Genomic DNA, 14128 nt, shown 5'->3' with positions numbered 1-14128 from the left:
CCAAGGCGGGTGAAGCACTTAGAACCAGACCTGGCAGCTCCCCAGCTGTTGCTCTTGACAGTGGTGAGGGGAGGGCAGGGTCCCCACCCACCTGATCACTGCCTGCCCAGCTCAGGGCACCTGCGTGCTATCTGCCTGCCTTGGAACTGCCCCAGAAACCGGATCTTTGTCCTCCATTGAATTGGATCCTTTCTCCCGCTTCCCTGAGGCTGGGGTCGTCTAACTGACTCCCCCGAGATGGAGGGAAGCTGAAGCACAGCGCAGCGAGGGCCACACAGTAAGTCAGGCCTCTGTCAGCCCGTTTTTTTTTTTTTTTAAAGTAGAAGTAAATAGAATTGTGTCAGATGGGTTGATAGGACCTTGAAAAGGTGTTTGTTATTTTTTTTAAACTTTATTTTGTATTGGAGTATAGCCGATTAACAACGCTGTGATAGTTTCAAGTGGGCAGCAGAGGGACTCACCATACGTACACGTGTATCTGTTCTCCCCCGTCCATCAGTCCCTGTTACCCAGAACCAGGAGTGATGAGGCGAGGTGGGGGCATCCAGCCCATGGGGTGGGTCAGAACGTCTTTACAACTGGTCCTTGCAGGCCCACACAGAGGGGACCCCAGGCCCAGAAAGGCAAAGGACTGGTCTGCCCAGCAGGAGTTGAGAACGGCACCCGAGGCTCTTGACAGAGTCTCTGCCTCTGGCCGTTGGCTTGAACTGTTTATAGGCAAGATGGACGTTCCAAATTGAGCCCAAAGGCCACCCTCAAAGAGCAGCCATTTAAGAATGAGACCTGGATTCTGACCTGCCTTGTTTTCCTATTTTGTGACCTTTGTTCCTCTCCAAGACTCGGTGTCTTGGTCTCTAAAACGGGTGACTCACTAGGTCCCAGAGAAGAGAGGTAAAGTGTCAGCTGCCCCCTGCACAGTGCCTGGCCCTCAGGCCATGAGCACCTACGATGTGAGTGGCTTGCACAGGTGGATAAACAGGCCTTAAGGAGGAATAACCCCTTGTTTGGGTCAGGGCTGGCCCAGTGACACTGAACACCAGACACACAGTGATGACCATGGCCAGAACCAGTTTATTGGTCGAGGTGAAGGGCTTGGGCTCAGGCCTCCCCAGCAACCTAGAAATCCATGTCTTCGGCCAGGTCCTGGAGGCAGGCCATGTACTGGTCTGGGGTGAGGGAGAGGGGGTCGCTGTTGGAAATGTGCAGGTCGACAGTGTTCTCCAGGGAGGAGGCACCCCCTTGCCGCGCTATGTCTACAAGAACCCTGAGACACATGGGGACAACCTGTGGGAGATGGGGGAGAAATTGTCAGGAGACAGCCAACACCATCCTCTACCCAGGATGGGGTTGAGTAGACTACAAATCCCAGTATCCCCCACTGTAACCCAGGATGAACCATTAGGCCCAGGCCTGCTGGGAGTTGTAGTTTTCCCCATATTCACGCCCAAGTTCAGTTTAGTTCAGTTCAGTCTGTCAGCCATGTCAGTATCTTTGCAACCCCATGGACTGCAGCACGCCAGGCTTCCCTGTCCATCACTAACTCCCGGAGCTTACTCAAACTCATGTCCATCAAGTTGGTAATGCCATCCAACCATCTCATCCTCTGTCGTCCCCTTCTCCCGCAACCAAGGGAGACCACAAAAACTAGGGCTAAGGCTGCTGAAGGGGTTCCTAGAAGCTAGGGCTCAGCAGCTGGTGCTCAGAAGGATTCTTGGAAACTGAAGTACCTCACACAGGCTGCTAGGACTTGTAGTCCACCAACTTCCACATGGTTGAGTGAACTCAAAATTGGCTCTGGGAGAAAGGCCATTGGAGGGACACCCAGAAGCCCCTGAGGAAGAACTGGCAGTTGCAGAGACTGCCAGAAGAACTATGGGAGTTGTAGTTTCTGGAAGCAGCCTCTCTTTTAAAATCCACCTCTCAGCTCCAGGAGCCTGGGGCTGGCAATACCTTGACCATCACAAGCCTCTTGATCCATGGCTGGTCCTGGGGCCATGACTGCCCCACACAGAACCAGAGGGTATAGAGTGGTGAACGTCTGCTTCCTTCAATGAAGGTGATCAGATCTGGGGGCCAAGGAACAGAGAGTCAGGGATGGGAAGAAGACCTTCTACCTGCCCCTCTCCTCTGCCCCAAAACCTCATTAACATCCTTACCTTCTCTCCTGATCAAAAGCCCGGCATACCTCTGCCACCATGACTGGGGGCTGTTAATTTGGGGAAAGCCCCTCCACTTACGCACAAGCTTAAATGTTCCTCCTCCCTCCCTCTCATCAAGATGGGGCTGGAAGGTGAACCCCACCGCACCCTCCACCCCGCCCAGAGCCCCAGCCTTTGGATGGGGAAACAGGCCCAGGAGGGGCATTCTCCTCCCCAAGGATTCTCAGTGGTTCTGGAGTACCAGATCGGTGGTGGTAACTGCTCTTTAACCCCCCAAGCCCACACTGTTCACTATGTAGCCATTAGCTATGACTATTTAAGTTTTAATTGTATCTAATTAAAATCAAATAAAACTTAAAATTCACTTCCTCATTTTCACTGACCTCATCTAAATACTGAGCATCCACATGCAGCTAGTGGATACGAAGCTGGGCAGTGCAAATACAGTGCTATTTGCATCCCTGCACAAAGGTCTATTCGGATAGCAAGCCTCTAGAGGGTATCTTTCTCCTGCATCTGTCTTTCCACCACAATTGGTAATAACGATAACAACTCTGGCAGCTAATTCCCTGAGTGGCTTCTGTATGTTGGGCCTGAGCCCCCTGCCAGCTCCAGGCAGGTAAGGAGAGGGAGGAGACAGTCTGCAGATTTCACAGGTTCAGAGCAGTCCATCCTTCTCCCCAGGTTCAAGCACAAGCAGAGCCGCAGGGTCTGAATTCAATCTCCAACCTCCTGACCCCAGAGATTTTCACCACTGTTGCCTCCTGTTTCCACAGCAGAGTGAAGGCCCTGTATCACTCACCTGTTATGAAGGGCCCCAGGTTGAACACACCTCCTTCCCTGTCCTTCGGGACCTCGCCGTCAGGCTTGTGGCCACAGCTGGGGAGGAGCTCCTCGCCTATGGCCCAGTACACGTGGCAGTGCCCCAGCCTCTGGGCGCAGAGCCACTGCCCGGCCCGCCACAGGGCCAGCCCCCCGCCCAGGCAGCTCAGCACACGCTGCACGTAGTCTGTCACACTCTTGTCTGTCAGGGACGTCGCAGGGTCCGGCAGTCGTATAGGCTGCCCAGGCAGCATCCTGTCCCCTGCTTCTGATCCCACCAGCCGCAGGCCCCCAGGGCAGAAGACAGTCTGCTGGAAGACTTGGCAGCCCCGGTAGAAGGCAGTCACCTCGAACTCCCAATCTGAGCAACAGCAGCCATAACGTGAAGGGGGAGAGAGCATGAGAGGGTGTGAGGGGGTTCTCGACCCGGGTCCTGGCCCCTCCTGCCCCACAGCTGGCACTCACCTTCCTCGTTTGCCAACAGCTGCTTCAGGGGGTTTTCAGAGAGTCCCGAGTTTGGGCAAAGAGCAGGGATGTCTGAGTCGGGACTCTGCAAGAACTGAGGGGGGTTCTCAGAGGCCATAGTCAGATTCGAGGGCCCTCCTGGGCTCAAGTCCATGTCACTCAGTAACTTCTCCAGAGTGTCTTCCTGGACAGGAAAAAATAAAGATCCAGGTGTTTCCATGGCCTTTTCTGGACATTTCTCACTAACCAAGCTTTGTGTTCAGCCATGTGGAGACCCAGAGAGGAGACAGACCTGAGCTTTGCCCTCAAGGGGCTTCCAGCCCAGGGGAGACACAGCCACCAGCACAGTAAAAGACAGACAGCCTGGGTGTATGCTGGGCACTACAATGGCCCGAGGGGAGCAGCTAATTCCAACCTGAGGAACTGCCTCTGCAAGCAAGACGTGGGCAGAGGGCCTTCCCTGGTGGTCCAGTGGCTAAGATTCCGTGCTCCCAATCCAGGCAGCCCAGGTCCCATCCCTGGTCAGGGAACTAGATCCCACATGCTGCAACTAAGCGTCTGCATGCCACAGCTAAGACCTGGTGCAGCCAGATAAATGCTTTGTTAAGAAGACCTGGGCAGAGAAGTCTCAGGAGAATTTCAGAGAGGACTTTCCCCGGCACAGACATCAGCAAGATCAAGGATAGTGAGGTTCTGAGCTCACAAGAGGCTGAGAGAACCCTGCACAAGGAGGAAAGCTGTCAAATCCTGGAAAGTGGATTGGGGCCTCGAATGGCTGGTGAAAGCTCTGAGGTTTCTCTTGATGATGGCGCTGGGAAGCCATGGGAGGGCTGTGAACAGGGAAGAGTCAGGGGCAGACCTGGGTCAGGTTGGGGACAGACTGCAGGGGAGAGAATGGAGCCTGGGGTGACGGTCCCGGGGGAAGAAGATGACATCTGGACAAGCTGGTGAGAACACAGAAAGAAGATGGGGTAGAGGCTGAGGGCAGCATGGTTGGGGAGCCTTCTTACCTGGGTATCAGAGGTATTGTGTCTGCCATTGTCTTGAGAGGTATCTGGCTCAGGGATGTCCCTGACTCCTATGGAGAAAAGTGGGCAGTGTAGTAGCGGCCCTGGGGACACTCGAAATCCCATCCCTCTAAGGGAAGCCTCATTCCCAGCACACCTGAGTTCACAAACTCATAGATTTTGTGTGGGTCTTGGGAGTCCTTGCTGTGGTCCTCCGCTAAACGCAACACTTCCTTCCGGTTCAGGGCAGACCGGAAATTCCTCTTCCAGGTCGGCAGGTCGGGCTTATCCTTCCCAGGAGTATAGGCACCACTGGCTACAGCCCAGGCCTAGGGGACCAGTGGTGCCGAGATAGTGGGGAAGATGACTTAGACCTTGCTCCAGGGGTCCTAACCCTGTCTCCTCGTGCCCGAACACCGTCCTCTCCGCGGGCACGTTCTAACTTGTCAGGGTTTCATCCCCAAATTCTCAGATTCTCTGTGCCCCAAGTCCCACTACCTCCGCCCTTCGAAAACCTGTGCTTGCTAAGCCAGTCTTCCAGGTCCCTTTGAATGTCTGCCACCAACTTGTCCGAGGACACGCTCTGTAATAACCTCGGCCCCTCGCACTCTACTTCGGCTTACCACCACCGGTGTATCCCAGTTTGGTGGTAAGAAACCTTAGCTTCAGGGCCAAGTCTTGCCTCTAATATCCAAGACCGGCCCTCAGAAATCCTACAACCAAGATTCCCACCCCAGGGGCCTCTGAACCCCCTAGGATGCATTTCCTTCCTTTTCCGGTTCTATTCCCAGAACCAGGAGACTCCAATCCTGACTGCTCTCCCACACCAGTCTGCGGATCCTACCACCTTCTCCCTTTCGAGTTCTAACTCCACCCACTTCCACCAGCCAACATAAATACCGGGCAGCTCCAGGTGCGCTAGCCCCGCCTTCTCGGCCCCGCCCGCTTTGGGACCGCCCCGCCCTGCCCCACTCGGGGACGGCCCCTCCCCGCCGGCACGCACCTGGAAGATGCCGAAATCCTCCTGCTGGGCATCCTGCCGCAAGCCGTGCTTCCAAGGGATGCGGAAACGCGTGCGGCTCTCGCCCAGCCAGGCCACGCCCTCCAACTCCCCTCGGTCCAGCTGAGATATCAGCCAGGGCAGTATCCGAGGCTTTTGGGTTCCCATGGTCTGGCCTGCGCGCAGATAATACTTCCTGGGCACAGGCGGCCTCCCAGGCCCGCCCAGTCGGAGAGTTCCGCACCCAGACCTCCGTCTCAAGGGCCACGTCGCAGGTCTCTAACATATTTTCCTGGGGTACAGACCTCCCATCCTCCACGGAGGCTCTCTAAATTCAGCGAGGACTCCCTCCCAAGCTCATTTTACACCCCTCCCCTCTTTCCCCCAGCTTCTGATGTGTAGATATATCTACTTCCGTCAATTCCGCCGGTGTAGACCTCTCTTCCATTGAATACCTCTCCCTCCCACCTACATAACCCCGTGCAGATACTCCCACCTTCAAGGTAGCGCCCTCCCCCTAGTTACTGCGGTGTAGATGCTACTGACCTGTAGACCTCCACCCCCGCACTTACCCCAGTGAAGAGACCCTTCCACAGTTCCCCCCGCCGCCATGATCCTTTCACCCATTTCCACCGTAGACCATCCACAGTCTCTCCCAAACAACCTCCCCCAGAGCATATCCTCATTTTCTAGAGTGGACTGCCTCCCATTCGCAGTGATCCTTCTCTCCCGAGATCCGCCAATATAGATGCCTCCTCTCCCCTCCTCCTTGCAACTCCGTTTGTTTTTGTTTGTTTGTTTGTTTTACAGCCGACCTGGGCGTCTGCTATTGCTTCACTTTTTCCCCTGCTTGTTTCACTTTCCCCAGATTACCCGCGTTCCCCACTGTCAATGCACACCCATCCTTTCTCCGCTTCCTCACTCCTGGACGCCACCAGGTGTTCAGTTTTTCCGTGTTACCTAAGTGTTGGGTCGGGGCGCGCAGGGTGCCAGGGCCCAGCCCTGTCTTTGGGGTCCCGTAGCTCTCGAACTCTCAGCTGCACACCCCCACTTCCCGTCAGTTGAGCTTTAGAGGTGGGGCTTCTTTTTCTCTCGATTTCTCGAAATAAAAAGGGCTTGATCGTCGTTTGGGTGACAGACTCCAGAACCAAAGAGGCGGCTCGGCGAGTCGTGACGTCCGTTCACCTCCCATCCCTTGCCCTTCTTAGGTTTTCCGACCATTGGCATGCTGGGAAAGTCACAAGCAAATTAGGCGGGACCCAGCGCTCCGCCCCTCTGTGTTTGGGCCCTCACCAATCCGAACCAGTGCGCAGGCGCAGGAAAGTTGTCCTAAGAAAGGAAACTTAATACAAGTTCAGAGGAGGAGGAGGAGGTGGTGGCGGCGGCGGGGGCCCAGGATCAGGTGAGCGGGACGTCAGCGCGGGCTTGGAGAGGAGGAAAGAAGAGGGAGCCGGGATCCAGGAGCGGGCAACTCAGTCCTATTCCCCCTACATCCAAGCGTCTTCAGTCTCCCAAATTCTAGCGTGAGTCAGAGAGTAGAACTATACCTCCCAGCAGGCTGCGCGGCGAACCAGTAACGGACCGAGGGGAATGTTTGCTGCGAAGCCTGCTGGGATTGGTAGTTCTTGATCCTCTACGGATTTCAGTCTCTTTGCATCTTCCTTCAGAATCCAAAAGTCGGAGCCCTAGAGGCCCTTCTTCCTCGGGGATTCAGGGGTCTGAGGCCACAGCCCCAACCCTAACCCTTCTCTCTTAGACTTAGGAGTTCAAACCCCCAGCCCTCTTCTCCAAAAACTCAAGCGCTCAGGCCCCAGACCCCTCCTCCCTTAGACCCAAGAATCAGAATCCCCAGACGTCTCCTCTCTCAGGATCAAGGTGTCTTTGTCTTCATTCCTCTTCTCTCTCTAGAGACAAGCATCGGGGCTCCCAGACCCCGAACTCCCATAAAATACCTGGGATCCCCTTCCCTCTTTGGGGATTCATTAGTCCTGGCTCCCTCCTCATTCCCGGACTAGGAATTTGGGCCCCAGCCTTCACTTCGCTCTGAACCCTAGAGCCCATCCTCCATTTCCTTCTCTCACAGGTGCCCCCATGGCGGGCTCGGAAGAGCTGGGGCTCCGGGAGGACACGCTGAGGGTCCTAGCTGCCTTCCTTAGGCGGGGTGAGGCTGTGGGGTCTCCCATTCCGACCCCACCCAGGTAAGAGGGAGTTGCCCTCCTTCCTCAGGGTGCTGCATTTGGGATGGACCCCTCTCCAACTCTTGCTCCTGGACTCAGTCTGTCTCTTTCCCCGCCTCTTTATATCTCGCTCTACTCCTTGTCCTGGGGGTTGCAGGGAAGGGCTCTCAGGAGGACAAAGGGACTGCTTGCAAAGAGCTTCTGGGATCACTCTCTGAGGTCCCCTTCCCCAGGAGCCCTGCCCAGGAGGAGCCAACAGACTTCCTGAGCCGCCTTCGAAGATGTCTTCCCTGCTCCCTGAGGCGAGGAGCCGTTCCCCCTGAGTCCTCTCGACCTTGCTCCCTGCCACTCCGGCCCTGCTATGGTTCAGAGCCTGGTAAGAGATTTCCTTCAATCATCCAAGAACTGGCAGGGTCAGCAGCTTTGATTCTTAAAGCATAGAGAGGATAAGGAACTAGTTTAAGATCACCCAGCTAAGGTAGTAGCTCTGAGGGGTCTCCAGCACCTACCTTCACCCCCGACACCCAGCTGGATTGCTATCTGTCAGTTCTGTGAGCTGCTTTAGGAGAGCTTTTGGTCCCTCTCTATTATCTCTCTCTTTCTACACGTGCTTCCTTGCCCCTAAACTTTTGTAGCCACCAGTACCCCCAGTACTGGATTTAGAAAAGGCAGAGGAACCAGAGATCAAATTGCTAACATCCATTGGATGATAGAAAAAGCAAGAGAATTCCAGAAAAAATCTACTTCACTGACTATGCTAAAACCTTTGACTGTGTGAATCACAACAAACTGGAAAATTCTTAAAGAGATGGGAATACCAGACCACCTTACCTGCCTCCTGAGAAATCTGTATGCAGGTCAAGAAGCAACAGTTAGAACCAGACATGCAACAACAAACTGGTTCCAAATTGGGAAGGGATTATGTCAAGGCTGTATATTGTCACCCTGCTTATTTAACTTATATGCAGAGTACCTCATGTGAAATGCCAGGCTGGATGAAACTGGAATCAAGATTTCCAGGAGAAATATCAGTAAGGTCAAAAGTGCAGATGACACCACCCTTATGGCAGAAAGTGAAGAGGAGGAGCTAAAGAGCCTCTCAGCGAAAGTGAAAGAGAAGACTGAAAAAGCTGACTTAAAACTCAACATTCAAAAAACTAAGATCATGGCAAATAGATGGGGAAACAATAGAAACAGTGCAGACTTTATTTTTCTGGGCTCCAAAATCACTGCAGATAGTGACTGCAGCCATGAAATAAAAAGACGCTTGCTTCTTGGAAGAAATGTTGTGACCAATCTAGGCCACATATTAAAAAGCAGAGACATTACGTTGCCAACAAAGGTCCATCTAGTCAAAACTATGGTTTTTCCAGTAGTCATGTATGGATGTGAGAGTTGGACCATAAAGAAAGCTGAGCACTGAAGAATTGATGTTTTTGAACTGTGGTGTTGGAGAAGACTCTTGAGAAGAGTCCCTTGAATTGCAAGGAGGTCAAACCAGTCAATCCTAAAGAAATCAGTCCTGAATTTTCCTTGGAAGGACTGATGATGAAGCTAAAGCTTCAATACTTTGGTCACCTGAGGCAAAGAGCTGATTCATTAGAAAAGACCCTGATGCTGTCAAAGACTGAAGGCGGGAGGAGAAGGGGATGACAGAAGATGAGATGGTTGGATGGCATCACTGACTCTATGGACATGAATTTGAGCAAGCTCCAGGAGTTGGTGATGGACAGGGAGGCCCAGTGTGCTGCAGTCCATGGTATCGCAAAGAGTTGAACATGACTGACTGACTGGACTGAACTGAACTGTACCCCCAATAGGGAGGCAGGAGACCTGATTTTCAGTCACAGTTGCCTGGCCGTTTTGGTTACATGAACCCTTTTCTCCAGTAGCAAAGTAGGAATGAAGAGGGGTGGGAATTGGACTTGATCAAGAGTGATAGGTAGGTTTTTTCTCACACATGAGCCTGGATAGACTAGTAATGGCTACTGCAGGGGCTTTGTTGAAGAGGATTTCACAGCTGGGGAGAAGAGTTCTGTGATGAGTTGCCTGAAAAGAACAAGGGGTAGAATGGGATGCTAAGGGTCATTAACCTGGGGTGTGCCGTATGTCTGCCTTCCTTAGATGGGATCATCTTCAAGGTCCAAACACTCTTAAGTCCAGCTTGGGGAAGAGTACAAGGGGTTTTTTAGTCAGGTTTGCTCATTGGTCTTCAGTTTACCCCACTCTGAAGTAGAAATCCTTGCTACCTGGCAAGATGATTGGGAGGAGAGAATACCCAAGTTCCCGATGTTGGGTCCAAAGTTCCTAAAGACCCATCGCTGGCTCTTTTCATTCCAGGCCCTGCTACCCCAGATTTCTATGCCCTGGTGGCCCAGCGGCTGGAACAGCTGGTGCAAGAGCAACTGAGATCCCCACCTAGTCCAGGTGAGGTGCAGAGGGGTGCTGGAGAAGGATGCATGTAGAAGGGTCACCAGGGTTCTGCCCCCAGCCAAATTCTCTTCTGCCTCCAGAATTACAGGGTCCCGCACCCACAGAGAAGGAAGCCCTGCTGCGAAAACTGGTCGCCTTGCTGGAAGAGGAGGCAGAAGTCATCAACCAGAAGGTGATGGGTGGTCTGTTCCCCCTTTAGCTAGGATAGGAATTGCAGCATGGTTCCACACTGGGACCTGAAGCTGAATCTGCATTCTCACTGGATGGTCGGACAGGGAACGGTGGTACAAGGCTTCAGTGAAAGAGTGAGTAGAAGGGTAAGCCAGGGCAATACCTTAAATTACTGCCTTTCATTGATCGCTAGAGGGGGGTGGCTTATAGGCAAAGACTGTGGCCACCAGAAACACATTCTAGGAAAGAAATTGGGACCAGGTGAGGAAGTAAGGGACTGTATGGTGATGGGAAAGGGTGGGAGGTGTGGTTTGAAGCTGCTGATGCTGTTTAGTTGCTAAGTCGTGTCTGAGTCTTTGCAACCCAATGTACTGTAACCCAAAGGCAGCTATCTAAAATCTGAAGACCTGATTGACTATATAGGGCTATGACTTAGAATGTAGGAGAAATGGACTGCCAGAGGGAGTGTGGCTTGTGGCTCTGTCCTGGAATCTAGTTGGCTCAGGAGCTTGGGCAAAGTGTACAGTCTTATTCATTGTACGGTAGAAGGCAAGGTTGTTGTAGACACTGGCTTGGCCTCTGGGTCTCTGGGAAGCCCACAGAAGCGTCGCTATAATATTAGCAAGCTAGAAGGCAATGGCACCCCACTCCAGTACTCTTGCTTGGAAAATCCCATGGACGGAGGAGCCTGTTAGGCTGCAATCCATGGGGTCGCTAAGAGTCGGACACGACTGAGCGACTTCACTTTCACTTTTCACTTTCATGCATTGGAGAAGGAAATGGCAACCCACTCCAGTGTTCTTGCCTGGAGAATCCCAGGGACGGGGGAGCCTGGTGGGCTGCCGTCTATAGGGTCGCACAGAGTCGGACACGAATGAAGTGACAGCGTAGCATAGAAAGTTTAGGGCTTGGCCCTGATTGGCTGTTGGGGCCTTGGCAGGGGCGTGGCTTGGCTTCGATGGTTCTTGGCCATCTTTCTGGGAGTAGCTTGGCTGAGATCTTATAGTCTAGTTTGTGATTGGCTGATGTGCTGGATAGGGGCGTGGCCTAGAGCGTCAGTTACACCTAGAACTCGCTTGAAGCCACGCCTCCGAGCTTCCTATTGGCTAGCTACGAGGGTGTGACTGAGGCTTACCTTAGCTCTTCCTCTCCCTGTCCCACAGCTGGCTTCAGACCCAGCCTTACAGCGCAAACTGGCGCGCCTCTCTGCCAGTTCCTTCAGCCGCCTAGTGGAACTCTTCTCTAGCCGAGAGGTCAGCCCTCGCCCAAGCCAAGCATTACCGTGCCCTGGGCCTCCGCCACCTTCCCCGGAACCCCTGGCCCGCCTGGCCCTGGCTATGGAGCTGAGCCGGCGCGTGGCTGGGCTGGGGGGCACCTTGGCCGGACTCAGTGTAGAGCATGTGCACAGCTTCGCGCCCTGGATCCAGGCCCATGGGGGCTGGGTGAGCCGCCACAGCCTCTCTGGGCTTCTCTTTACCTAATTGTCATTGTATGTGTGTGTATTGGCGGGGAAGGACGGGGGTGGAGTCTTAACCTTCCTTTCAGACATCACGGGTGTTCTCCCGCTTCCACCGTTCGTCCGTTCTGTGTTTATTGAGCACCTACTGTACACTAGGCACTGCCGTGATAACTGCAGATGCCCTGCCCAGCTTTAACCACTCTGGTATACACAAAAAGTTATGTCAGAAACAAATTCCCTCATCTGTAAAGGCAGAACTCCAATACCTACCTCAAAGGGTTATTGTGAGGATTAAAATGGGATCATCCTTGTAGGTACTTGGTCTTTGTGGGATGACTGTCTGTGCAGCACTGCCTGCGGGAATGCCTTTTCCCCAATATCCCCCTTCCTTGCTTCCTCTGCCCATCTGCTCAGGTATCACCCCCAGTGAGGCCTTCCCTGGTCTTCATTTAAAGTCGCAGTCACCCCCACACCCTCCCACCTTACCATGCTTGCTCACTGCTTTAAATCCAGCGCTGGGCTCAGAGCTGGATGGGGCTCCTGTGTACGGACTAAATGACCTTTGGCTGCTGTCCCCGTCCCCTTGAACATCAATTTCTGGCTGCTTAATGGACACCATCTCATTTACCGGCCTCATCACTGCCAGACTGTCATTGCTTCACAGACTGGCAGAAACTGGCTAGGTGTGTTTGAGGAGCAGAGAGGCAGCCAGTAGGGCTGGAGCAGGGTGGGTGAGGGGGAGAGGATGGGAGATGAAAGCAGGAGAGGCGGCCAGATCGTGCAAGTCTTTAGGCCTTGCGATCATGCTTAAGAACTTGCACACAGAGTGAGCCCGGAGTTGTAGGAGGGCTCTTTGTAGAGGGATGCAAGCTGACTTGGGTGGTCACGGGCGCCCTCTGGCGGCCATATGGGGACTAATGTAGGGGGCAAGGGCGGAAGTGGGGAGCCCCAGAAAGATACCAGCGCTGGTCCAGGGAGGAGATGAGGGTGTATCAGACCAGGGTCGGGGCAGTGGAGAATTCCGGATTTAATTTGGAAATAGACCTGACAGATTTTGCTCACGGAGTGAATGGGGAGACCAAATGGGAGACAGGAGTCGCGGATGATGCCGAAGATGCCGACCTGAGCAGCTACAGAGCTACATCTGATGTCCCCTGAGACCAGGAAGAGCAGAGTAGAGGGGAAGGTGGGGGGCAGGTTTGGGGAGGAGTTAGAGGTGATCGGAGGTGGTTCAGTTAAGGGAGAGAGAACCTTCAGACCTCAATGCAAGATGATGATGGAACAGTGGATATTAGGGTCCAGAGCTCAATGCAGAAGCTGGATTAGTCGTAAGAACATTTTATTCTTTAAGGAATAACAGGCAAGCTTGGCCAGGTGCTCAGGCAAGGCCTTTAGTGGAATGATCCCATCTATACCCCTCACCCACCTTATAGGATTCGATTATTATCCTGGTTTTATGGAGGCTGAGGGAAAGTCCTTTATTCAGGGTGGGGAATTGGAATTAGGACTTTAATGCAAAGTCAGGGCTCTGTATTGTTAAAGCCCCAGGACTCTGTTCCCCTTCTTTCAGTCTCTCTACCCCAGCTGTGGGGCTTTGCCTCTCCCACCCACCCCCAGGACCGTTTCCACCCACCCCGGGTCTCTGATCCTTTCTTGGGGTCTCCATCCCTCACCTCTCATCCCTGTCTGCCTCTCTCTGGGTCTCTGTCCCCTCCTCCTCTCTGGTTCCTTGCCTTCCCGGTCTCTGCTCTCACTGGGCCAGCGTGGACACTGCTGTGAGTGGAGGACGCCTCTCCGCTCACGGGGATCCGCCACTTTTCCCTTCCAGGAGGGCATCTTGGCAGTTTCACCCGTGGACTTGAACTTACCTTTGGACTGAGCTCTCCCTCAGAAGTTGCTGCAAGATCAGACCTCATGTCCCTGCACCCTCTTTCCAAGCCTTCCTATTCTACTCAGGGCTGTGGGGTGGTGCCTGCCCTGTTTTTTTGCCAAAAAAAAAAAAAACTGTTTAAAATGTTTTCACATTAAAAACTTTTTCAAGTATTTTATTATGTGTTCTTTCTCTCAAAAACTAAAGGACTAAGTAGAGGAGATTTGGTTCAGGGACCTCTCTAGTTTATAAATTGGGGAAAGAACCAATATTTTCATTCCTTCTGGAAATATTCATTTGGGGCACCTACAAACTCCTGCCACCTGAACAGCTATCTCCAGAACAAAGCTATGCTCTTCCTTCACGGGGCATCCAGAACACCATCCGCTTCTCATTTTTCTCTTCACACCGCTCCTTCTGAGACTTTTTTGCTGGTTTCTCCTCATCTACCAGTCTACCAGAGGTTGTCACCCTCTTAGGGCTATCACTGCCTTCACTGAATTATGTCTGTAAATGCCTAAAATGAAAAGTACAGGATTACAAAGGAAGCCAAGTACAGTCAAGC

The 14128-nt window shown here is 53.1% G+C and overlaps 2 protein-coding genes across 8 annotated transcripts; one reads left to right on the top strand and one right to left on the bottom strand.

Moving 5' to 3' along the window:
* Positions 1 to 1051: 1051 nt before the first annotated feature.
* On the bottom strand, positions 1052 to 6807 carry IRF3 (interferon regulatory factor 3). Of its 2 annotated transcripts, none has more exons than XM_014481221.2 (8): positions 6414 to 6807; positions 5457 to 5649; positions 4611 to 4782; positions 4457 to 4524; positions 3447 to 3630; positions 2962 to 3342; positions 1951 to 2066; positions 1052 to 1284 (listed from the first exon to the last, which is right to left on the bottom strand). In XM_014481221.2, the coding sequence occupies exons 2-8, from the start codon at positions 5619 to 5621 to the stop codon at positions 1117 to 1119; spliced, it is 1254 nt and encodes a 417-aa protein (XP_014336707.1). In that variant the 5' UTR covers positions 5622 to 5649; positions 6414 to 6807; the 3' UTR covers positions 1052 to 1116. The 2 variants fall into 2 exon arrangements, with proteins under 2 accessions (XP_014336707.1, XP_005905061.1); XM_005904999.3 differs by having other exon boundaries at positions 5457 to 5629; positions 6414 to 6805.
* On the top strand, positions 6727 to 13736 carry BCL2L12 (BCL2 like 12). 6 transcript variants are annotated; one of them, XM_070387332.1, is made up of 7 exons: positions 6727 to 6855; positions 7537 to 7651; positions 7864 to 8006; positions 9971 to 10057; positions 10144 to 10235; positions 11398 to 11676; positions 13522 to 13736. In XM_070387332.1, exons 2-7 carry the CDS (start codon positions 7545 to 7547, stop codon positions 13570 to 13572), a joined length of 759 nt encoding a protein of 252 aa, XP_070243433.1. In that variant the 5' UTR covers positions 6727 to 6855; positions 7537 to 7544; the 3' UTR covers positions 13573 to 13736. The 6 variants fall into 6 exon arrangements, 4 of the variants coding, with proteins under 4 accessions (XP_070243433.1, XP_070243436.1, XP_070243434.1 ...); XM_070387333.1 differs by having other exon boundaries at positions 6845 to 6976; XM_070387334.1 differs by lacking the exon at positions 6727 to 6855 and adding an exon at positions 7138 to 7328.
* The last annotated feature ends 392 nt before the right edge of the window (positions 13737 to 14128 follow it).

The sequence above is a fragment of the Bos mutus genome, chromosome 18 (assembly GCF_027580195.1).
Source record: "Bos mutus isolate GX-2022 chromosome 18, NWIPB_WYAK_1.1, whole genome shotgun sequence".
NCBI classification, from domain to species: domain Eukaryota; kingdom Metazoa; phylum Chordata; class Mammalia; order Artiodactyla; family Bovidae; genus Bos; species Bos mutus.
This window is presented reverse-complemented; position numbering and strand designations above follow the sequence as displayed.